The 26,385-nt window shown below is 39.5% G+C and overlaps 1 protein-coding gene across 1 annotated transcript; it reads left to right on the top strand.

The window, feature by feature from the left end:
- Positions 1-5,190: 5,190 nt before the first annotated feature.
- On the top strand, positions 5,191-26,179 carry LOC125890247 (ectonucleoside triphosphate diphosphohydrolase 2-like). The gene is made up of 9 exons (XM_049578799.1): positions 5,191-5,384; positions 9,072-9,189; positions 10,644-10,794; positions 10,943-11,102; positions 14,312-14,539; positions 16,167-16,439; positions 23,202-23,321; positions 23,551-23,685; positions 23,818-26,179. Exons 1-9 carry the CDS (start codon positions 5,268-5,270, stop codon positions 24,022-24,024), a joined length of 1,509 nt encoding a protein of 502 aa, XP_049434756.1. The 5' UTR covers positions 5,191-5,267; the 3' UTR covers positions 24,025-26,179.
- The last annotated feature ends 206 nt before the right edge of the window (positions 26,180-26,385 follow it).

Below are 26,385 nucleotides of genomic sequence, written 5' to 3'. Positions count from 1 at the left end.
ATAATTTGCCTGTGTGGCAACCAGGCCTAAGAGGACGAAGAAATGCAGAAGGGGCAAACGCGCTTCCAAACACCGGGTGTAGGCCGTGGACACGCATGCACAGCCATAATGTGTTGGTTTTGTCATTTATTGTCATTTTAAGTGTGTGTAGTTCAATAATGAACAAAATGAACTTTGCATCATTGTAATTATATGTATATTTCGATGATAGATGTGCCTTTTTGTACTAGATATGGAGATTTGTTCATTAAATATGTCTGTTTTTAACTTAGAATGTAAACCTATCTGCTAAAAAATATTTTGAAATACTGATTTATTTATAATCGATTCACTATATTATGCATTTCTCTTCTGGACATGTGGGGATTGCTTTAGACTGGTGTCACACAAAGTGTTTTGTTGCTTATTTACTGTCTCTTTGTGTTGTGTGGTTAAACTACCCGATGATGATTTTGTCCCTCTGTGTTTACGCGTGGGAATGGGATTGGTCGTGGAGAAACGACCACTCCCTATTTAAGATAGCTTCTCATGAACAAACAACTGTTTGCCTGATGAAGGTCTAGTACTGAAACGTCGCAAATAAATGATTTATTGCAAGTTGGACAGTGTGCGGGAGTCCCTTTGCTACTAAAAAGGGACCAGTTAAAATCACACTACTTTAACTCAGTTTAACATCTTCTGTTTTCCTCTGGACTGAGAAGAATCAATAAGTCTGACAACAGCTCCCTGACTTATACAAGTGTTTTACCTGTTTCATCATGGCAAAATGTGGTCCTGGTGACACCAATTGTAGTGGGAACTACAGAAGCTGTTTGAGTACTTTGCCAGGTGTTTATGTGTCTGTCTGTCTGTCTGTCTATGGACAGGTTTTGTCAGTGTGTAACTTTGCAGTTTTATAGTTGAGATCAAAATGAAGCCTGAGTTTGAAGATAGGTGTGGTCTTAATAAGGGCACCAGAAGCAGACGGTAGGAAGTATGGAGTATGGAAACAAAAGTGAACTGCAATACTCAGAAAATTAGAGTACTGACAACATTTCATTATGAGCTTAGTTTTTGATAGTTTATTAAAGAGGAAACAGATATGATTCAGGTTTTTTTAGCTTGGCATCACCTAGCATCAGTGGTGTTTTTAGCTTGGCACTGTCGCAACGACCAAATTGACCATGGGGATCAGAGATAATGAATAAAATGTAGGCTGTAAAGCCACCTGTATACCTCTATGTATATGTAGAATGAGAGGGTGTGTGGACACTCTACTAAATAAATGAGTAAAGAGACCAAGCAACAATTATCAGATTTATCCAAAGAAAAAACAAATAGTAAAGCAAATAATTATACCAGAATGCACAGTACCAGTACAAACAACTCACAGTAAATTATACCAATATGCACAGTATCAGTACAAACAACAGTAGACACAGTGGAATTATACCAATATGTAAACAGTCCCTATTCTAGAATAAATGGTACCGCATGGAAACAATGCCGCCGGTTGGAGCACAGACTGAATGGGAAACAAATCTCAAGGCAATTGAATCGAACGCAGCTGGACTTGGTTTTTGTCTTAGAAGACGTTTCACCTCTTATCCAAGAGGCTTCATCAGTTCATGCTTGTCTGACTAGGCTGGAACTAGTCTGACAAACTGGTGTGGAAGCACCCAGGTATTTAACCTCTGGGGAGGTCTTCACAAGGCCAATGATGTCACTGGTTCGTTAGTGCTCCAATGGTGTGTCAACGACAGTCGTTGAAACTCCTGCTGCAACGCTGCAATTGGAGTCGTTAGAGTCACATGAGGCCATTTGTGAACAACCATTGTTTTTAGAGGTTAAGTTGTTAAACCTCCTGGGCAAGGATGAAACGACAGCATTATAGGTGGGGGATAATTGATCTGATCACAGCTACAGAATCAGCTATAAGGAAAAACAACTTGACAGAAACCGAAGCCGAGCAGCTTAGGTTAAAAGTGTCAGCAGCTCTGTCCAGTGCTAAGCCCCCACCCTCCAATCTCACTACTGAGGAAAGGAAAGCCGTGACATCCCTGAGCAAGGATCCAAACATTACCATCTTTCCAGGAGATGAAGGGAGATGTACGGTAGTCCTCAATACATCTGACTACCACAACAAGGTCTACACTTCTCAGTGATACTAACACCTATGAATCGCTGAAACGAGACCCAACCAGTGGATACAAGAAAAAGACAATAGAATACCTACAAAAACTACAGAAAGAGGGCACCATTGATCACCTACAATATCACCGTCTGTCATATATTTGCAAAATAAAGCACTCATCATGCTGACAGCTTATATTCTTACAGTACTGTTTGTTTTTATCATTAACAAATACATGTGAGAGCATTCTAATGTGTAGTTTATCAATGTGGAGCCAATTTTACATACTTTGGGTAGATTCGTAGTAAAAGTAGCAATATACAAGTGTGTTGTATATAAATTTGTCACTCAAAATGCATAACATATAAGTAAGATAAAATAAAAGTGACAATTTAAACACTGAGAATACAAAAATATATTATTTTATGTAAAATCTTTATCTGAAAGGAAACAAAAGTGGCAGGTTAATGTAGTGGAGTAGAAAGTACAATATTTCCCTCTAAAATGTAGTGGCGTGGGAGTATAAAATAGCAAAACTCGAAAGAAACCAGATTATGCTGCTTGCATGACCACTTGAATAATCAGTTAACTCCAGAAATCAGATAATGATCGGTTTATTAGTGCGCATGTAAACGCGCTCACTGTCCGAGTGCCGCTGTAGAATGGCAACGAGGATGTCAGCCGACCAACACTCGCTACCCGGCCCCTGGTTGCATTGATTTGCGATGCTGGCCAGCTAGGAATTAACTAGCAGCCAGTACAGTACAGTCCTCTAATGTCTAGCTAACATTTAGCCGTGTGACTTACTGATCCATCCTTTGTCCATCTGCCATTGTGCTCGTGACTCAACTATCTCATGCCCAACTCCTCATAAGGACCAGCTCCAGTCCCTGATTGGCTGACCAGTTTCGCAATACATGACGTGTTTCCTCCCGTAAAGCAGATTTTTTCCACAAATTTTTGGCACTGGTGGCAGAAGCTTAATGTACAGCCACTAAGTAACCTATGTAAATGCTGATAGTCAGATTTTACTGTGGCCTCTACCCTGTGCAACCCACATTATTTTCATAATGATATATTTAGGAAAAGATGCTATCTGTTGCCTCTTTAAATTATTAAAGAAAGGATTGTTTTATTTAATATTTTACATAGTTTATGTCAGATCAGAAGGCAGAGTTGGCAGTGCCTGTGAAGCGACAGTCCACCATGCAGTCACCAGAGACTTATTTCACTGGCTGCACAATTAATGGAATCGTGCAGATGAATGTGTATAAAGAGTAAGTGCCTGGCGCACCATGTCTGCGTTACATAGCAACGGTGACAGCGGAGTCCTGAGGGAACTATTTTTGTTGGCGGAAGACAAATAAAATGCTTAAATTATCTATTTTGTCCTCATTTTTCAACATTTCTTAATCAGCCTTGCTTATTTAACTGTTGAACTGTTGTATAAAAGCAAAATCACACTCGAGCTCGTGATGCCTGCGGCCTCGTGCCTACGACCGAATCACAGTCGTGACGATATCATAGTACAACATCACTCCCTCTCGTGTGATTTTGCTTAAATATACATAGCTAAACTCAATGAGGTAAACAAGACGATGATTCCCATTTACACAGTGGTCAAGAGTGCTGGACCAGAAGTGTCGCACAAAAAACCGGAAGCTGGCTGCGTTCTGTTTTGCCTCCATGTTTCCGTGAAAAATAAGGTGAATATGTCAAACAAAATTTCTCCAAACATGTTTTTTGTTATTTTAGGTAGTTATTATCACGCTAATGTATGTTCAACTGTTCACTTTCCCCGATAAGTTGGTTTTAATTCGTTATTTGATTCTATAAACACAGTCTGACCATCTCAAGCTTTTGTTTTGGTACTTCAGGTGACCGGCAGTGTGAATTTACATATTAGATAAATATTTAGTTTCACCCAGAACATTTAGATTTAAGATTTAGATTTAGATTTAGCATTTAGATTTAACATTTAACATTTAGATTTAGATTTAGATTTAGATTTAATATTTAGATCTAACATTTCGATTTAGCATTTAGATTTAGATTTAATATTTAGATTTAGCATTTAACATTTAGGTACCACATTTAATATTTAGATTTAACTATTCAATATATTTTATAAAATATAAGTTAACAAATATTGCTGTAAATGTGGTAAAAGGTGACGTTAAAAAATTCACAACACCTTTTTAAACACTGTTTGAAGCTAAATGTGGCAAAATGTTGATGTTATTTTCAGCGTGAGACACTTTACAAACGGCACCCCATATTATTCTTCATATCAAAAAACTCGAACTTGGGCTTGAGATACAGCCACAGATACAGCCGGGGGAGTTTCTCTGTCGGTTTCTTCCTCTATTGCTGCTGAAGCTTTCGACACCGCTATGGCATGATGTGGATGTGAACCGCCAAAGTAAAGTTTTGTTTTAAGCATGACGTAGTACAGGTACGGCAATATGACTAAGACAAACCATACGCGAATCAGCAGAAACAGTTTATTTTCTTTGGTATCAGAATTTCATCAGCTGACGTAAGAGCAAAAGTAGTGGGTAACCAGAGCATCAATATAAATGCAATGAAGTAAAAGGTATACAATATTTGTCCTTCAAATGTAGTGGAGTAAAAGTAAAAGTATCCCCCAAAAATTATACTCAAGTAAAGTACAGATACTCAAAAAATGTACTTAAGTACAGTAGGCTACTCAAGTAAACTTACTTCATTACTGTCCACCACTGTGTGTAAGTACATTAAAAGCAATGAAAAAAAGAAACACGGAGTTAAATTTCTTGTATGTGTTCACATACTTAACCATCATCGGATCATTCATGTGATTACTTATTAATAATACTAACTCGTTCATTTATTTTATATTGAACACTTTGGGGCTCCATACTTCACAGCCGAGAAGACAACCTTTATTCCAAACGTCAAACAAACACCAAACTCTGTGTGGGTGCCTGCAGGGGTAAGAGGAAGCGGCAGGCCTACATCTTACCAAATGATACGTCAAACGCTCAGACCAGACCCACAGCCGTAAGCTATTTAATGCACGCCCTTTATTTCTGCCGGGTTCCCTACTGAGCATTAAGTGCTCGCGCGCTTTTACGCAGAGCAGCCAGAAGCGTCCGAGCGCACAGTCTCCAGTATGGCTCACCGATACTCCCAAATCATCCCTGCGACCATGCTGTTGATTCTGGCAATAGTCGGGATTCTGCTGGTGGTCCTTCCGGCTAAAGAGATGGAGACACCACCCGAAAACATGGTAATGAATATATATATATATATATATATATATATATATATATATATATATATATATATATATATATATATATATATATAATGCAGTATTTCATGATTGGCAGGTACAGTTTTTATCTTTTTATAGGAGTGGTCTGACCTTATTGGGAGAACAAGGGAGGGTCGTTTATTTTATTTTCTCATCCTAGATTTATATTCTATTCTAGCCCTTCTTTACAATATACATACATCTCTTACTTCCACCATGGCTCATAAGTTGTGCTTTGCCATAAGCAGGGGGCACCAGTTTTGTCTCTGAATGAGGGTTTTATTAGTGGTTGTGCACATTAGAAGTTCCATTAAGATAATAATGTTTAAATTGGGGTCTACTATTTGATACTATTTTATTTTTTATTTATTTAATTTTTTTTTTAATTAAGTCTCCGGGAGTGTTCCAGAGAGACATGACTCTAATACGAACTTGCTCAGCCATATGTCTCTGCTTCAGCTAAATGCTCAAAATGAAACACACAGCTGTGCACTTCGCTTGACATGCAAGAGATGCCAACCTCAGCAGTTGAAATGTGCTCTGCAGAAGAAGTGGCACACAGCACCACTGATTGGACAACAAAAAGAATCAAAGAGTGTAGGATAAAAGAAACGGTTTGTGAGCTTTATTTGAGATTCTTTGTGAGAATGTTATTCATGTGCTCTTGCTTTTGTTAATGTGGCAGACACATTGAAATCGTTTTGAAAAGGGTACAGAAATTTATCTCATTCTGCTACATACAGTTTTTGCCCTTTAACTAAGAAGTAATGTTTGAATAGAACTTGATGCTTTGAAGTTGTCATTGCAAAAAAGCACACATGGCGAAACCAAGTCAATATTGATGAATGAGTCAAGACAACATAATACATAACCCATGTTACTGAAGCAAATCAGTTTAAGTCTGACAGCAGACTATTTGTTTGCAAAAAGAATTAGTTCAACCACAAAGGGCAATAATCTTAAACAAAAAAATGTATAGAAGTTGCAAAGTTCAGAAGATGCCTCTGCTGTAACCACATCCTGTCAATACCACAGCTGAGAACAAACTAAACAGAAGAACCATGCACAAGTTGTACAACACCGAGTGATGACAAGTGCTAATACAAATACATAGTAAATAAAATGTACACAGACAATACCATTTGACATTAGTTTCTGTGCACTGAAGCATTCCAGATGTCATATTGGTTCAATATGATACATCAACATTTTGAGCAACATTATAATGGCTAGAGTGAGGTCCTGGAGCAGGGGCGGGCTGGCCATAGGGAGGTTTGGGAGTATTCCCGAACAGCCAGTCTGTTCCAGGCTGAACCAGCTGGTGGTCGTTTCTTCTTTATGGATTTTCTCCGCCACCATGCGTCATAGCGAGAAGCCACGCATATCTTGTGAAACAGCGGAACTGCAGCTTTCGACAAGACCACTTGTCGGTAGTCCACAGTTTTCACAGCGAAAAACAACGATAAAGTTACACTAAAATCATGAATAACAGAGCTTTCATACAGCTTTACACACACATTACTCTTGGATGGATTACTCGCGAATGCAGGGTTGCACAGAAATGCCACGCATATCACATGAAAGCGCAGGACCAGAGCTTCCCAATGATACCACACACATCATTGTGGTGTCATCCCATCACACTATAAATACAGATCAATTGTCTACAAAATAAAAACCTGACGAATTTCTTTACAATCCATGATACTAGGCATGTAACGATATGTCGAATTTCGCGGTGTCGCGATAAAATAAATTCTCGATACTGTCATGGGAATGCCACGGTAGTTATATAGCTGCGTTCTCCTACAGAGCTGGTAATATGACTGTGTGATTACATTCCCCATAATCCTTTGCATGCAACTGCGCGCGCAGGTGAAAGCAGACTCGTGCAGCTCAGCTTCTCAGCCTTCAACTCTGACCCGTGCGTGACCGGAGGAAACAGCTAATAAAAGTAAGGAGATTGACTGTTCTTCTCTGTTGATTTTCTCCGCGACCGTTCGTCATAGCGAGAAGCCACGCATATCACGTGAAACAGCGGAATCGTGGCTTTCCGACAAGACTTGTCGGTAGTCCAATGTTTTCACAACGAAAAAAAATGATAAAGTTACACTAAAATAATGTATAACAAAGCTTTCATACAGCTTTGCACACACATTACTTTTGGATGGATTACTTGCGAATGCAGGGTCGCACAGAAATGCCACGCATATCACATGAAAGTGCAAGACTAGAGCTTTCCTCTCCTCATCTCCTGTTCTAGGGTCTCCTTGATGTCAAGATTGTCAACCTGGCGTGAACAAACTGAGTGAATCGTGTGTTTTTGAGTTTTTCTATGACTTCCAGGGAAATGGCTGGGCTTTATCTATTTTGGTTTTCTTTTACACACATCTCTACCCACCTCTCCCTCTCTCTCTCTCTCTCTCTCTCTCTCTCTCTCTCTCTCTCTCTCTCTGTGTATCTGTGAGTGAGGGATTGTGTGTTATTGAGTTTACATTATTTCTAATTTGTTAATTTTGTTGTTGTTGCAGGGTCTGATTGTTCTAAGTTCTGTATATTTGATGAATATTAAGACTACTCTATCCTCATAATTTGATGTCATTCAGATGACTTTCTAGTTATAGTACTACACTACTTTTGTTCAGAGTAGGTTAAAAAATACCAAATGTTTCTATTTTCATATTTTGTCACTATAGTTTTAATTGACATGACTTTGTTATGGCACTTTAATGTCTGCCTGCCTAGCAGTAATGAAATGAAAGCACATGTTCAACTGCGTGTTGATTTGTTTATGATACGCTTCCAAGTTAAAAATAACATGCTGTACAGTGTACATGCACTATTTTTGAATAAAATAGCTATTTTTAACAATAAATTTTCTCTTTTTTTCCCCCTTGTATAAATATCGTGATAATATCGTATCGTGAGTTTCTGGTATCGTTACATCCCTACATGATACAGATCTTGTTATCAGTCACTTCATATAGTGAGGAATATGTCATCAGTGCCTCGGTGCAGACCAAGCACAGTGGTGTTTAGCAGCCACCTGCCTGCGAGGCCTTTCAGGCGCTTCCCCAGTCTATTGCCTGTCTTTCAACCCCTGCAAGGTTAGACCAAAGCTCCACCCAGTTCGGTTCCTTACCACCTGGGTTGGCTGGGGCCCCCTGCTTCCACACTGTGATGGCCTGGGTTATGAAGAAGTAGGCAGGCTACAGTGGCTAACCTTTAGCCGGTCAATATCAGTGTGGCTGGGTCGATGTTATGTCATGACGGCGTTCATTCATCAGGCTCCGCCAACTGTACCAAAAGAGTCCAGCAGAGAGCGGAGCCTGTGTGAGATAGAACAAAGGTTACGATATTGTAACCCTAGTTCTATTAGCAAAGACGCAGCGCTCTACCTAGGGGCCCTGTGGTTCCTACATCACCCACTGAAGAGGGTGTAGGATGGTGGGAATCCACCTCCCTGTATACTGTGGGGTCCCAGGTATTCAGGTAGGCTCATTCTGATTGGCTATGCTTTTGTCAGTGTGTAAATGATGTGCTGGTGATTAGAGGAGTATTACCCAAAGAGTCTAGGGGAGGGCTTCACCTCAGCTAAAAGAGCTATGGTTACATGATTGTAACCTTTGTTTCTGACATGTAATGCTCTGTCTGTTACAGTATGGGATTATTCTGGATGCAGGCTCATCCCACACCTCCATGTACATCTACAAATGGCCAGCTGACAAGCAAAATGGCACTGGTATTGTTACCCAGCACAGCGAGTGTCATGCAGCAGGTGAGCTCCTCTCAGTGGGTGAGAGAGGGCTGGCATAACATACGATGCAACACTGCTTTTTAGAGTTATTATCCTATTATCCATTTTTAAGGTGCAAGAAAAAAAACAATGGCTAATTGTGGTCCAGCTGAGCTATCTGTGCTGGGAAAGCCTAATGGCCACGGCAAACATACCTATGGAGAAGTGTTCAGATATGGAAGAAGACATAAAAAGAAAAGAAGAAGAAGAAGGGGGGGATGAGAAAGAGTAAAAGGAAGAAGAAATCCAAAGAAATCTCAAATCCATGAGAATCCATCGGTAGAACTCTCTTGGAAGAATCTCATTAATTCTCATTAATCTCATTAATTCTTGAAATAGCTTTGAAATCACATGTTTCTAACCCACACAGCACAACATCTGAGGAGGCAGAAGCATGTTAAAACTGCACCGCCCAGGACTTGAACTCACAGCCTTTACGTGGGAGGTTGCTATCAAGTTAAGCTACCTTACCAGTATATAATATAAAGATGACTTTACATTGTGATACAGCCAACCACCAGGGTGTAGCATATCAGCTGTACATGCATTTACAGGCAGATTTCTAACTAGTGTCAAAAAATTCGAGACAAAACTCTGACAAACACAATTTGCAGACTTCAGCTAGACAACACAGAAAACACCTGGAATGTCTTTTTACAAAGACTGATTAATCCATAAGTGAAAAAAGAGGAATGGTGGCCCAGAATTCTGATGGCAGAATTCAAAATTCGATCAACATACTAAATCGGTAAAAAAAATAAAATAAAACAAAGCAGACTAGTGCTGACAAGGGCCATACTACAGCAGCGAGGGCCACAGATGTTCACCAAGAGCCCAACACTGACCAACGAATGCCTGCTGACTCAATTTGTCAGGGCCTTTAATTTGCTCAAGTTCTAAGATCCATCAACTTTAATTTTATCACAGTAAAGTGCAGGTCAACTTACGCTGCTCACAGCAGCGAATGAAAATTTCAAAAATGCCATTCACTTTCATTACAAATCTCAAAACCTGGTCAAGCTTAACCAAAACATTTCATGTAGATACCACTGGAGTTTGACTTGAAAATATGTTTGTTTTCTTACTCTGAACTGACCCTTTAACCCCAGACTGTCCTGGTGGTGAAGAAATTCTCACTTCCACTTCCACAATGTCATCCTACAGAAACATATCCAACGACTTTATAAGAAAACCACAGAAGCAAGATCAACATGCTATGCGTTGTGTAAGACTTCTGTTACTAAGTGCTCTGCTTCCTCACCATGCCATTTGCGCCATCTTAGTCATTGCCAGTTGTTCCTGGTTTGTTTTTAGAGTTTCCCTGGAAACACCAACTAGAGCCTTTATCATTCATCCTTCTAAGACAAGGAAGTCCACTTTCTGAGAGGGTCAAGCTGAGTTCTTTGTAAGCAGAACTACTTTCTCTTTCTGTCAAGGTGGAGGTATATCCAGCTATGCAGGTATTCGTGGTGGTGCAGCAGCAAGTCTGGAGGCCTGTCTGGAACAAGCTGTGAAGGATATCCCCAACTCCAGGCACCACCAAACTCCAATCTGTCTGGGAGCTACTGCAGGCATGAGGATCTTGAAGTCAGTATAAATTCCTATTAAGACAGGACATTGCACTAATATATCTACCACACTGCTTATCAATAATGCATGAATGCATGAGAATGGATCTTGGAAGAATTTAATATTGTTTCATTATTGTTTCATAACTCTCACCACACTTTAATAGCATGGTTAATGCCACAGAGTCCGAGCGAGTACTGAAGGAAGTGGAGAACAAACTGCGGTCATACCCTTTCAAATTCAAGGAGGCAACCATCCTGAGTGGACAAGAGGAGGGGGCATATGGTTGGGTCACAGTCAACTACTTACTTGAAAACTTTGTCAAGGTGAGCTCTGACATTTCTGCTCAACACACAGGAAATCACAGAGGAAAATAATCAGCCCTTACATGCTTTTTCCCAATCTGGCCTTATTGAGTCAATCCTATGAGTCTTTCATAATCTAACAAACTCAATCAGTTTGATACAACCAACATGATTTGCTTTGACCTTGAAAAGCTTAATGAGGTTGAACCAAATTAATAATTATCCAAAAGTTGTGGTGATATTTAATGGTCAAATTATTTTCCATAAGATATTCTAACTTATCCTTTTTATTTAACATACTCAATAATGTAGAAAATGTTTAGGATTTTGACCAACCTCTGAAAAAAGGTTGTAAACTGACTAAAACACTTTAATGTAACTAATCTGTTATGCTGAAAAACATATTTATTTTAATCCAGGCATGTCCAAAGTCTGGCCTGGGGACCCATTGTGGCCTGTGGACCAATTTTAAGCAGCCCTCGGCTTGCTTTTCAAAATCAACTTAATATATATGGCCAGTCACACAATATTGGTTAATCAAACAAAAACAAAGCATTTTTTTTCCATTCACCTCACTATGACAGGATCATCACACAGTTTGTAGATGTGCAAAAGTAGGAACTGCACAGGTGGAACTAATGTGTTTTGATAAACAGATGGTTATTAGGCAAATAGAATGCTTACCTAACAGCAGACATTTCCTGCTAGGAAATAGACATGGCCACAGCAGAGAAGTGGAAAGTGGAAAGGGGAACCGTCACTTTCAGTAATGTAGAGTTGAATACTTCACTAAGATGAAACATGTGTTTTTGTCTCATTTGTTCATGACTTTTCTTTCTTTTTTTGATTTAAATAACCCATTAGATGTGAGAAGCAAAATCTGGCTCCCAGATATTTTCATATTATCTGAGCTGACCCCTAATAAAAAAGTTTGGATACCCCTGTCTTAAGCATTATCCACGAACCCCATAAATCATTTTTTAAGAGCACTCTCTAAAAAGAATCCACTGGCTTAACTTAGAAAACAAAACAAAACAAAATAAAGGGAACAACTTGCATGCATCCTGTTAAGTGGTTCCCACTCTGGCCTTATTGAAATAAGTCTTTTATAATCTGGCAAACTCAATCAGTTTAGTACAACCAACATGATCTGCTTTGATCTTGAAAAGCTCAATTAAGTTGAACCAACTTAATATTTATCCAAAAGTTATGGTGATATTTACTGGTCAAATTATTTTTCTAGTTATATTCTTACTTATTATTTTAATTCAGTCATACTCAAAAATGTCAAAAAAAGGTTTTTGATTTTGACCAGCTTCTTAAAATAAGTTGTCAGCTGACTAAAACATGTTAATGTTTTAACATATTTTTTTATGTTGAAAAACTTCTTTATTTTAAGTGTTATCCTCTATCATTTTTTAAAGTGTATTTGTGTGATGTATTTATGGTTACTACCAGTGTTCAAGTGCCCACTAAGACCACAAGCATGAGGAAGCTTATTAAGGCAGATTACTGCCAACGAGTGGACTGTTATAGACTGTTGTGAATTATGAAATACACTTATTTCTGAATACCACTTTGAAAAGGCATTGGGAAAGTGTGCAGTGTACAGTGTGTCGCCATTTTTAGGAAACACTCACATAATACCAGTTTTGGGAGGGTTACTATTAAAATATATTCCACTACTGGTTACTAAATGTGTATTCTAAAATGAAATTTGTAACATATTTCATAAGATTACTCAGACTGAGTAATGTCTTTTAAATACTTTGAATTACTTTTGGAATACCATACAATCGTCGTGCTGAGCTCATTTGTCTGGCTTGTACATTTTCATGCCAAAAACACATGACAGTGTCCTGGCTGTGCATCTACTCTACAATTGTGGTGTGGTGGGTGCACTGCACATACTTTTTAAAAATGGTTTTATGGAAAATGCGTGCCTCATATGAATTTTACACAGTGTCCTAACAGCAAGCAAGTATCGCTCTCTGTCCACACTGAGTCTGTTAAATATGCTTCTGTTACTTAATGTAAACAAACCATGTAACTACCTATCAGCTGTGTGCTCGACTAGGAATGTAACTACTTAAAGGATGGGCGAATACAAGCTATTTTTCAACGTTTTTTATTTTTTAAACAGAAAACATGCATTTTATATTGTGATATTTACTGGAAATGACATATAATATAGCCAACAAGTAGCACGATATTAGTGATGGTCATTTAAACTTGGCAATCTCCATCCAGCCCGCTCATTCATCATCTGTGTCATCATCTTACCCAAACATTGGAGTCTCTGCTCCCAAATAACGCAGCACATCTATGCCGATGAATCGACCATGGTGGATGAATGATTCAGTTGAATTCAACTCCCAAGACGATCCTCACCCAGCTGTCAATTCGATTGAGACTGGCCAATAGGAACGTGGCCCCGCCAATGACATTATTTTCGCAGCGAAAGCAAAATCCTGACACAAGAGCAAAGACTTAGGTTTTGAGAGAGAGAAGAAAAATGTTTTGACAGAAACAATTTTTTTTGAGAGAAAATGTTTTCACGCTGATAGAAAAAAAAAATATTTGAGAGTAAAAAAAAGTTTTTTGAGAGTGAGTTTTTTTTCTCGGAAATCTTTTTTCTATGACAAAATACTTTCTCTCAAAACTTTTTTTAGTCTCAAATATTATTATTTTTTGCTATCAGTGTGAAAACTTTTTCTCTCAAATAATTTTTTTTCTCTCAAACATTTTTTCTCTCATATCATTTATTTTCTTGCATGTAATAAAGACACAAATCTAACTCCATAGAGGATCACCAGAGTTATTAGGATTCGACACCTGGGAATTACTGCACCAAACTTTGTGCCCATCCATCCAGTAAATGTCTACTCTGGTGCAGTGAATACTTTGATGTGCTGGTGGTGCTAACTGAAAAGTCAGAGGATCACCGTCATTAGGATTCATCCTTTACAGGTCATACAAAATTTCATGGCAATCCATAGGGCTGTGTCACTCTGAACCACAATGATAGACCAACTGACAGATTGTGACCAACTGACTTTGCCTTAAACTCTCATTGGTTTCATGACTAAAACACACAGGAGCTTTGAAAATATTGGTGTTTTTGGCTGGATGTTTTTCTCAGAGTAAACTCTGCTCAGTACTGGAATATTTTGATTGTCTTACTTCAGTTCAAATTGTTGTATCTTGACATTTCCTTTCTTGCCATTCAGTATGGTTTTGTCGGGCGTTGGCTGAATCCAGGCAGGAAGACAAGTGGCGCTTTGGATTTGGGCGGAGCTTCCACACAGATTACTTTTGAGACCTCAGAAGAGGTGGAGGACAAGGAGAAAGTGATGGAGCTTAAGTTTTATGGACAAACCTACAGACTATACACCCAGAGCTTCCTGTGCTACGGTCAAGGCCAGTTTGTAAAGAAACTGCTGGCCTATCTTATCAAGGTACTGTTCATAACATGTAAAGCCTAACAGTTACATATGGCTGTTAATAAACATCAACATTTTCATGATTTCTGCCTTAAAGGGATAGTTCAGATTTTTTGAAGTGGGTTTGTGTGAAGTACTTATCCATAGTCAGTATGTTACAAACAGTAAATGTCAGTCAGCACAGCCCCAATTTAGAGAAGCAGTCTGGAGTCTGACATGAAAGCTTTACCTAAAAAAAAAGTCCCAACTAAAAAAAAAACACGACATCAATTTGAGTGTACACTCTATTTAGAATATTTTCACTGCTTTACCTTAATGGCAGACAGTGGTTACCTGTGGAAAAATATGCAATTATTCTAGCTAGCTCTTCAAAACTAGACTCCATTGAAAACACAGTGATTTAACATTGCTGAACACAAGAGCTGCTGGTCTACTGTGGCCTCAATCAGTCAATTATTAGTTGTGTTAGTGTATGACTTTGGCATTTAAAAGGGTTAATTAAGTTTTGCCAAAGTCACGCAATAACACAAACGAACTTACTAATCGAGGCAGTGAGAGACGAGCAGCTCCCATGTTCAGTGAGCTAAAATACTTTTTCTCTTAATGGAGTCTGGTGGCTTTGACGAGAGCATAGATGGAGAAATGAAGCCGCTAACTGCTAAACAAGCTGACTGATGGAAAGGTAACATGGTGAAAATACTCTCAATATAATGTGCACTTAAGGCTCACTAATTGACACACTGTATTTCACTTGCCTAATCTGGACAAAACCCAAAATGTAAAATAACAATTTGTGGTGCCAGACTATTTCTTGGCTATTAGCAGTGATTTATTGGAATCTTGCCAACACTGTGAGATTGCAAGGCAACCAGTGGGGACTCCAAGAAGGTACAGGCATTAGTAGGTAGGTGGATTTTTTTTTTTTTTTTAACATTTGGACAGTGCCAGGCTACCTGTTCCCCATTTCCAGTCTTTATGTTAAAGGGATAGTACACGCGAAAATTAAAATTCACCCATTATCTACTCACCCATATGCCGATGGAGGCTCAGGTGAAGTTTTAGAGTCCTCACATCACTTGCGGAGATTCAAGGGGAGAGGGGGTAGCAACACAACTCCACCTAATGTGGGCTTACGGCGCCTCAGATTCAAACGCCCAAAAATATATAATTGAAACTACAAAATATCTCCATACTGCTTGTCCGTAGTGATCCAAGTGTCCTGAAGCCCCTACATAAAAAGTCATTTGGAAAAATGTCATTTGAACTCTGTTTTTAGCCTCATTGTAGCCTGCAGCTCTAACTGCCTCTCTGTACACTGTGTTCACGTGTGTGCGCTTGCTTGAGACCGTGAGACATGGGCACCGCATTCATGTGTGTTCACGTGCTTTCACTGGTCTCGCACGCAAGCGCACACACGTGAACGCAATGCACAGAGAGGCCGTTAGAGCTGCAGCTCTCATCTGACTCTACGCAAGAAAGAGACTAAGCCTGTTTTTAAAAATGTCAAACTATTCAGGCTGGTAAATTGTATATGTTTCTAGTCTACCAGTTTACTTGGAACTACAGGCCTACTTGTCATATGCTGTACTTTACTACTAATCTTTATTTCTTATTATTTATTTATTTATTTTGCCTCTTTAAGACTCAAGGTGTGAAACCTCAAGTGTCCCATCCCTGCTATCCACAACAGTTCAACATATCTATCAAGCTGGGGGAGGATGTCTTTGATTCTCCGTGTACTAAGAGCTACAGGCCGGCCCAGTTTAATCCTCAGATGACTGTATCAGTCGTGGGCACAGGAGATTACCAGAACTGCCTGGACAACATCACAAAGATGTTCTCCTTCGACAGCTGCTCTTACTCCAAGTGCTCCTTTGATGGAGTCTTCCAGCCCAGCGTAAGCGGAAACTTCATGGTAAGAGAGCCATTTAGACGGATGGGGCAAAAGTAACAAAAAAGTGCATAATAGTTTTTACTCATAGACCAACATTAATGTTGTTAAAGTTGCAATGTTTCATTCTCCACAACATAGTGTATACCAATTTAACAGTAAATGTCAGTACTTTACATATATCATCAATCAATTCAATCAATTTTATTTATAAAGCCCAATATCACAAATCACAATTTGCCTCTCAGGGCTTTACAGCATACGATATCCCTCTGTCCTTATGACCCTCGCAGCGGATAAGGAAATATCATAACACATTACTTTATGGACAAAAAGAAGTTCAACTGAGAAATAATGTTACATCAGTCATTAATACGCAGCTTGTCAAAGAATGTTAAAGAAAATGTTTGTTTCCTTTCTTAGTGTCCTTCTTGACAGTTTTACCTAACGTTTTTTTACATTCTCAAAGTCTGTGAAGCTCATGATTATGTCCAAAGGAGCTTTAAAAAGTTGCACCCCACTTTACTAGCCCACCACAATCAGTTTTTTCAACAGTGGTGTGGTGGTGGGTACGCCATTGCTTCCATCCATTCATACTCCTGCAAGGAACTTGTAGGTCAAAAAATGATAGCAATGGAAAATGGAGGGGAGTGTTATGTGTATGATTAGGCTAAAGTCAGGGAGCAATGTGCATAGTAATGCTCTGCAAAGTGGAAACTGTCTAAAAAACTGTATAACCCCTATGGGGGTGGTGTGCCATCCTTAAGCTTGGGTCCTCTACCAGAGGCCTGGGAGTTTGAGGGTTCTGCGCCGGATCTTAAGGTAGCTGTAATTAAACCTTTTCTAAAAAAAAGCCCACCCGGGATCCAGAGGTGTTAGCCAACTACAGACCAATATCTAATCTTTCCTGTCTTTCAAAGATCCTTGAGAAAGTAGTCGCAGACCAGCTGTGTGCCTTTCTCCACAATAATAATTATTTGAGGAATTTCAGTCAGGATTTAGAGTGCATCATAGCACTGAGACAGCACGAGTTAAAATTACAAATGACCTTCTGATTGCTTCAGACAAAGGACTCATCTCTGTTGTTGAAAAATTGGTCCACGCTTCTAGGCTGGATTACTGTAACTCCCTAATATCTGGTAGCTCTAATAAGTCTTTAAAAACTCTCCAGAACACAGCGACATGTCTACTGACAGAAACTAAGACGCGAGAACACATTTAAACTGTTTTAGCTAAAATCCTACTCCTAACTCATAAAGCTTTAAATGGTCAGGCTCCGTCATATCTTAGAGAGCTCATAGTGCCATATTATCCCACCAGAACACTGCGCACTGAGAATGCAGGGTTACTCGTGGTCCCTAAAGTTACCAAAAGTAGATCAGGAGCCAGAGCCTTCAGCTATCAGGCTCCTCTTCTGTGGAATCATCTTCCTGTTGCCGTCCGGGAGGCAGACACCGTCTCCACATTTAAGACTAGACTTAAGACTTTCCTCTTTGATACAGCTTGTAGTTAGGGCCGGCTGAGGCTTGCCTTGTACCTAGTTAGGCTGACTGAGGCCTAGTGTGCCGGGGGACCTCCTATAATACACTGGGCACCTTCTCTCCTTCTCTCTCTTTCTCTCTCTCTCTCTCTCTCTCTCCCTGTTGCTAACACTCATGTCCTGTAACTGCATCTTGCTAACCCGGCCATACTGCATGTCCCTAACTCGGCTTCTTCTCCGGAGCCTTTGTGCTCCACTGTCTCGCATGTTAACTTATATCACAGCGGTGCCTGGATAGTGTGGCATGTGTGGTTGTGCTGCTGCCGTGGTCCTGCCTGATGCCTCCTGCTGCTGCTATCATTAACCATACTTCTACTGTTATTATACACATGATTATTGGCACATATGTATACTATCATATATTAATATATACTTTCAACGTATTGTACCACAATAGCCGTAATCATTATCTTACTATATAATGACGAAAACTCTGTCTGTTCGTCTGTGGGTGTGTCTGTGTGTCTGTTTCACGTTTTTCTCCTGACTGACTTGGTCAATCCACGTGAAATTTGGCACAGTGGTAGAGGGTAATGGGAGGATGCGAATGAAGCAATATTACATCAATTGGCCAAAGGGGGCCGCTATAGCAACCGACTGAAATTGCAAACTTTGAATGGGCATATCTCATGCCCCGTATGTCATAGATACATGACACTTTGCACAGAGATGCCTCTCCTCATGAGGAACAAATTTGCCTTAGAACCCATAACTTCCAGTTATATAGATTTTTGGCCATTTTGAATTTTTGGAAAAAAATCGATCTCTTCCTAGGAAGTTTGACCGATCTGCATGAAACTCAGCGAACATAATCTAGGGACCAATATCTAAAGTTCCCTCTTGGCAGAATTTGGAAAATTTACTTCTTCTATAAGGCAAGGAATATTGCGGAGTGCATGGCTCATCACATAAAGGTGTATAACATCTCAAGGGTTTCACCAATTACCACGCAACTTTGTAGGCATATGACCACACATAATCTGAGGGGACCCCTCCATTATTGACCTGATCAAACAAAATGGGAGCTCTAGAGAGCTAATTTCTTATATATGCCTAACCGCCATATCGATTTTTACTAAACTTGGTAGATATGTAGTATGTATCTAATTGGCAACTGGGTGGCGTTATAACAACAGAAAAATGCTTAAAAATGGCTAAAATGCGACCGATCGCTGTGGCTCCCCCTGTGGCTGAATGTTTTGGGGGTTTTTTCAAATTTTTGGTATGACTAAGTCATGGTATGGTATGCTGTACATAATCACGGAAACTGTCAGTGTGTCATTCTGTCAGTCAGTCATTCTGTCTGTCCCACATTTTTTTTACTCACTGACATGGTCAATCTATGTGAAACTGCACATAGGCATTGAGGATTGGCATAGGTAGAGGGTGACAAAGCTACTTTTTCCAAAAATTGCACATTTAGTATATTCTTTTACAAAGTCGCTTTTAATTGAATTGCATGCATTCACCCCACAAGTTACTGCGCATGCGCCTCAAACGGACATCAGCTGCAGCCGAGCAATTATTCTATCAAATTCACAAAAACTCTGTCTGAATACATTGCATCGGATCATTATCTGATTACTTTTGATTTCTTTTTACTCGGTTACATGCCACTCAGCAACAGTTACTATATTAGATGTTTATCAGATAGTGCTGTCGCAAAATTTAAGGAAAAGATTACTCCGTCATTAAATTCAATACCAAGTCCCTCAGTAACAGAGGTTTCCTGTACCGACTTTGATCATTTTGTCGATAGCGCTGTAGGCTCGCTGCAAACAACACTTGACTCTGTAGCTCCTCTTAAAAAGAAGTTAAAAAAGCAAAGAAAGTTCGCTCCTTGGTATAACTCTCAAACCCGTAAGTTAAAACAAATATCGCGAAAATTTGAAAGGAATTGGTGATTAACCAAACTGGAAGAATCTCGTTTAATCTGGACAGACAGTCTCAAAACTTATAAGAGGGGCCTCCGCAATGCCAGAGCAAACTATTACTCAGCATTAATAGAAGACAATAAGAACAACCCCAGGTTTCTTTTCAGCACTGTAGCCAGGCTGACTCAGAGTCAGAGCTCTAGTGAGCCTTGTATTCCTTTAGCCCTTAGCAATAATGATTTTATGAGCTTTTTTAATGACAAAATTCTAACTATTAGAGGCAAAATTCATGATCTCCTGTCCTCAGATAGTACCTATCTAACCTCAAACACAGCTGTAAAACCTAATATATATTTAGATTGCTTCTCCCCAATTTCTCTTCAAGAATTGACCGCAGTGATTTCTTCATCTAAATCATCAACGTGTTAGACCCCATCCCAACTAGGGTACTTAAGGAGGTCTTTCCTTTAGTTAACACTCATATATTAGATATGATCAATATATCCTTATTAACAGGCTATGTACCACAGTCTTTTAAGGTAGCTGTAATTAAACCTCTACTAAAAAAGCCTACCCTGGATCCAGAGGTGTTAGCCAACTATAGACCAATATCTAATCTTCCCTTTATGTCAAAGATCCTTGAGAAAGTAGCAGACCAGCTGTGTGATTTTCTCCATGATAATAATTTATTTGAGGAATTTCAGTCAGGATTTAGAGTGCATCATAGCACTGAGACAGCACTAGTTAAAATTCATAAATGACCTTCTGATTGCTTCAGACAAAGGACTTGTCTCTGTACTTGTTTTATTAGATCTTAGTGCGGCGTTTGACACAATTGACCATCAAATTCTACTGCTGAGACTGGATCACTTAATTGGCCTAAAAGGTTCTGTACTGAGCTGGTTTAAATCTTATTTATCTGATCGTTTTCAGTTTGTTGACGTTCATAATGAATCGTCCTTACGTACCAAAGTTTGTTTTGGAGTTCCGCAAGGTTCTGTGCTCGGACCAATCCTATTTACTCTATATATGCTTCCTTTAGGTAACATCATTAGAAATCACTCTATAAATTTCCATTGTTATGCCGATGATACTCAGTTGTATTTATCGATGAAGCCAGAAGAAACTAATCAATTAACTAAACTCCATAACTGCCTTAAAGACATAAAAACTTGGATGAGCACCAATTTCCTGATGTTAAATTCAGACAAAACTGAAGTTATTGTTCTTGGCCCCAAACAACTCAGAGACTCTTTATCTGATGACATAGTTTCTCTAGATGGCATTGCTCTGGCCTCTAGCACTACCGTAAGAAACCTTGGAGTAACATTTGATCAAGATTTGTCTTTTAATTCTCATTTAAAACAAACCTCATGGACTGCATTTTTTCATCTGCGTAATATTGCGAAAATTAGGCCTATCCTGACCCGAAAAGATGCAGAAAAATTGGTCCACGCTTTTGTTACCTCAAGGCTGGATTACTGTAACTCTCTATTATCAGGTAGCTCTAGTAAGTCCTTAGAAACTCTCCAGCTAATTCAGAATGCAGCAGCACGTGTACTAACAGGAACTAAGAAACGAGATCATATCTCTCCTGTTTCAGCTTCTCTGCACTGGCTCCCTGTAAAATCCAGAATTGAATTTAAAATCGTACTGTTAACTTATAAAGCTCTAAATGGTCAAGCTCCGTCATATCTTAGAGAGCTCGTAGTGCCATATTATCCCACCAGAACACTGCGCTCTGAGAACGCAGGGTTACTCGTGGTCCCTAAAGTCTCCAAAAGTAGATCAGGAGCCAGAGCCTTTAGCTATCAGGCTGCTCTCCTGTGGAATCATCTTCCTGTTACGGTCCGGGAGGCAGACACCGTCTCCACATTTAAGACTAGACTTAAGACTTTCCTCTTTGATAAAGCTTATAGTTAGGGCTGGCTCAGGCTTGCCCTGTACCAGCCCTTAGTTAGGCTGACTTAGGCCTAGTCTGCCGGAGGACCCCCCTATAATACACCGGGCACCTTCTCTCCTTCTCTCTCTCTCTCTCTCTCTCTCTCTCTCTCATATTCTATTACTGCATCTTGCTAACTCAGCCATTCTGGATGTCACTAACTCGGCTTCTTCTCCGGAGCCTTTGTGCTCCACTGTCTCTCAAATTAACTCATATCGCAGCGGTGCCTGGACAGTGTGACGTGTGTGGTTGTGCTGCTGTCGTGGTCCTGCCAGATGCCTCCTGCTGCTGCTGCCATCATTAGTCATTAGTCATACTTCTACTGTTATTATACACATATGACTATTGTTACACTTGTATACTGCCAGATATTAATACATACTTTCAACATATTGTACCACAGTAGCCAGAACTATAACTATAATATTATTACTTTCAATAATGTTGTTGTAAGCTACTGTCATTACCTGCCTCTCTCTCTCTCTCTCTGTCTCATTGTGTCATATGGATTACTGTTAATTTGTTATGCTGATCTGTTCTGTATGACATCTATTGCACGTCTGTCCGTCCTGGAAGAGGGATCCCTCCTCAGTTGCTCTTCCTGAGGTTTCTACCATTTTTTTTCCCCGTTAAAGGGTTTTTTTTGGGGAGTTTTTCCTTATCCGCTGCAAGGGTCATAAGGACAGAGGGATGTCGTATGCTGTAAAGCCCTGTGAGGCAAATTGTGATTTGTGATATTGGGCTTTATAAATAAAATTGAATTGAATTGAATTGAATTGCTCTTCTTAATGGGTTCAGTTGACTATTTAATCTGCAATTTCCTATTACCTGTATCCCAAACACACACCATGTGAAACTGTACGTGGGCATGTGCATTCAATGGGTATGGACTAGTCATATTATTACTTTCATTAATGTTGTTGTAAGCTACTGTCATTACTGTCTGTCCTGCATCTTTATCTGTCTCTGTCTCTCTTTCTGTCTTATTCTGTCATACGGATTACTGTTAATTTATTATGTTGATTTGTTCTGTATGACATCTCTATTGAACGTCTGTCTGTCCTAGAAGAGGGATCCCTCCTCAGTTGCTCTTCCTGAGGTTTCTACTATTTTTTTCCCCCGCTAAAGGGTTTTTTGGGGGGAGTTTTTCCTTATTCCTTATCCCTGAGGACTTCTGACTGATTTCTGCATTCCATATTTTCTTTTAAATAACATTCATTTGGTAGACACTTTTGTTCAAAGTGACATACTAGATACTAGATGACTGCAAAGTATGTGCTGTCAGTTGTTTTGTTATGATTAATTATTTAAATTTATTTCAATCTAAAGTATATGTTTTCCATGCTGTTTGTCTGAAAACTAACTAATCTTCCCCAGCTGAGGAAGACTGTGTGACTCTGGATTGACTTAGTGTCCCATCTTCTCTACAGGCATTCTCTGCCTTCTACTTCACACATAACTACCTCAGCCGCCTCACAAACATCTCCATCATGTCCCCCAATCGACTGAAGAGTGCAATTCAACTTGTCTGCAACATGACCATCTCTGAGGTATTCTCCAGAACCCAGCTCTCTGAGCCCACACCTAAAAATTAACATAAAAAATAATAATAATGATACTAATAATAATGATAATAATTCACAAACATGCTCATGTTTAAAACCACCAAATAGGCCAGTAGACTCTCATTTTAACCCCAAACCCAAATGTTATCTGGTATTGAATATTGTGATTGTGATTTGAATAACAATATAAAATCAATTGTATTTCCACTCATAGCTGACAGAAAAGGCAAAACAGAAAGAGAAATACATGAAGAATGTCTGCGCCATTTCCAACTTCGTCCAGGTCCTCTTACTGCAGGGCTACCATTTTGATGAAGCCTCCCTTCTTTCCATCTCTTTTCAGAAAAATGTCAGTGGTAAAGGAAACCTTTCTGTTCATCATTTGCTACGATTTAAGTCTGCACTGTCTACGGCACTGACAGCAGCAGACTTGTCCATGGTGTGCTTTGGTTTCAGTGGGTCCCTTCTTGTGTTTTTGCAGGTAGGCGGAGCCTCCATAGGCTGGGCTCTGGGGTACATGCTGAATCTGAGCAGTATGGTACCAGCAGAGAGATGTGGACTGATGAAGGCTCTGCCTCCAGGGACCTGGGCTGGCATTCTCTTCCTCTTCATCCTCCTCCTCCTCATTGCACTGGTACACCTACTGATGATCTACAGAAACACAAGAACTAAAGAAGGCATGGTGTAAAAGCGAGGGAAACACACCTCCCAGTCTAATTCATATTGCTCAGTTTTGGAAAAAACTGCAAATATATTTAGATTTTTTTCTTGAACTATTGTGTGCATGTACACAAAATCAACACAGCACTAAAATGTAGCCTGCACAGTTTTTTTTTTGCAATTCCAGAACCCTTCTGCTTGATTGTGTATGTGTAAATTAAACTACAAAATAATTTAGTTATAATAATGTCTTAGATTCATTAAGTACTAATACACCCACTTGAGACAACACAACATGACCACATTAGAGCAGTATGTTCTCTGTTTTCTCCTTGTTGTGACTGAAGCAACACATCTACACTTCAGAAGACACCTGAGGAGACTTTGACAGACACAAGTGCCTACAAATTATGAAAGCTAAATGTAAGAATAAAGGAATAAAACCCAGATTGTATACATTCAAATGAGTGCTCAGCTGTGGTCATAGTATCTGTGAAGGCATTTTTCTCCAACAGATGTTTTAGTTTAATTAACTTTAACTTATTCGTTTTAATCAGCTGAATAAATCTGTCACATTTACATCTTGTATGGCTGTTGGTATATCCAGGACTAGTTATGTTCCTGTTCATGGACCTGTTTTTAACTGTACTTCTACTTTTTTATTCAAGTAGTTTTGAGCCAGTAATCTACATTTTACTTCACTACATTTGCCATTTATACCTGTGTTACTACAAGTCTGCTGTATATGCAAAGTTTAAGTATAGAGGGAGCACAAGCAGAGCTGTTTCTAGCTTTTTGGGGGTCCTTTGCAAAATCTTGTTTTGTCCCTCTATTTCAATCACTCATAAATTCATACCCAATCTGCACCATATTTCATATGCATGAGACACACAAAAACTTATTTCAATATAACTTAGCTGCATTTCTAGCATTAAAACACAAACTAAGTGTCACTGGCCCCCATCAAAAAAGACATTTGTCCACCAGCCAGAGCCAGGCCCAATCAAAAAATGCTTGCCATCTGGCCTAACAACTTTTCTGGTGGAGACCCTGCACTCAAGTTGCACATACTATAGGTGAAAATGTAGTTAGCTAGCTTACATTTGTTATGTTAATTCTTCATGTGCAATGTTAATCTGTGATGTTATGATAAGGAGGAGAAGGGTAGAGAGGAAGAGAGAGTGGGAGATCATTAATATCTCAGTGGTATAGTTTATTCCTATTTCTTTGATGAGCTGACCTACTCATGAAAACAAGTGCTGTGTTTTCATTATTTTGCACTGGCCCGCACAGAATGTAACTTGTACTTTGAGTACTTGTTTTGTTTTTTTTTTAGATGAGTAGGTTTTCATAGGGTAGTCTTCAGTTCAGTTTTGGGGGTGGTGAGATTGATGTGTATCTAGAAAGCCCCAACCAAGGGTGTTGTAGATGGAGTCTCACACAAAGTGGAGGCTTGGAGATTTATAGAGTGTAAAGGCATAACAGACAGTTTTAGTCCGTGAGCCAGGACCCCAAATTTGGCCCACCGGTACCACCTTGGGGGAATAATTCTCATAGTCATTTTTAGCACGGTATACATCTCTAGTGTTAGAAAAAAATGTGATAGCCTTGCACCGGTGGTAGCTTTCTATGTGATATCACTTCATTTATAACCCCATAGGAAAACTAAAAAAGAGCTCAAAAAAGCCTGGCCGAATGGAGGTTAAGTCATAATAATCCATGTAAATTGACAATGCAAGCTCTGAGAGCTACTAAACTTGTCATGCCTGACGGCAGGATATCCCTTTACATAACAGAAAAAAATCAGAATGCAAATATCTCAATGCAAATAGGAGATACAGACTTATAAACACATACCTACAATAGCCAGAAATGTAAAAGATGGGCAGCCAAGACTGGGACCTCTCCCCAGAACTGATGGACAAACTCGAGGCATTTATGTGTGCCCTGTATGCTCCGAAACCATCAACCACCAAGGTCAACGAGCTCAGGTATCACCTTTTCTGTACCAAAAACGGTGAAATTGAAAGCCATCAACTCCCACCGTGTAAGGACTGCTTAAGAAAACATGCACAGCGAGCCAGCTATCAAGCTTGTGTATGGAGAAGGTGTTTGGACAACGACCTCCAAGTCCCAAGCCCTGTTGGCAGAGGATGGAAGATGGAGAAAGAAGAGGACACTGAACACTTGATGGTAGGTTGGATGGAAGGCCAGCCAGCACTGGGGGCCATCCTGGAACTACTGGCCTGTAACTGTACAAAAAAATGCACACTTTCAAGATGTGTGTGTGTTGCAAATGGCCTCAGATGTACAGACGTGTAGACTGGCACAATGTGAGAACCAGGCATCTACCAATGATGGTGTGGAAAGTTCAGATGAAGATGTGGAA

This window comes from Epinephelus fuscoguttatus, linkage group LG6, assembly GCF_011397635.1.
Source record: "Epinephelus fuscoguttatus linkage group LG6, E.fuscoguttatus.final_Chr_v1".
In the NCBI taxonomy this organism is placed as follows: domain Eukaryota; kingdom Metazoa; phylum Chordata; class Actinopteri; order Perciformes; family Serranidae; genus Epinephelus; species Epinephelus fuscoguttatus.
Note: the sequence above shows the minus strand (reverse complement) of the source record. Positions and strands in the feature narration are given on the sequence as shown.

What these genes read in the sequence shown, in the direction of transcription:
- LOC125890247 (XM_049578799.1), top strand. Translation starts at nt 5,268, where the DNA reads ATGGCTCACCGATACTCCCAAATCATCCCTGCGACCATGCTGTTGATT. An exon ending in GCGTAAGCGGAAACTTCATG is followed by an intron (nt 16,440 to 23,201) that starts GTAAGAGAGCCA and finishes TCTTCTCTACAG; the next exon opens with GCATTCTCTGCCTTCTACTT. An exon ending in CCATCTCTTTTCAGAAAAAT is followed by an intron (nt 23,686 to 23,817) that starts GTCAGTGGTAAA and finishes GTGTTTTTGCAG; the next exon opens with GTAGGCGGAGCCTCCATAGG.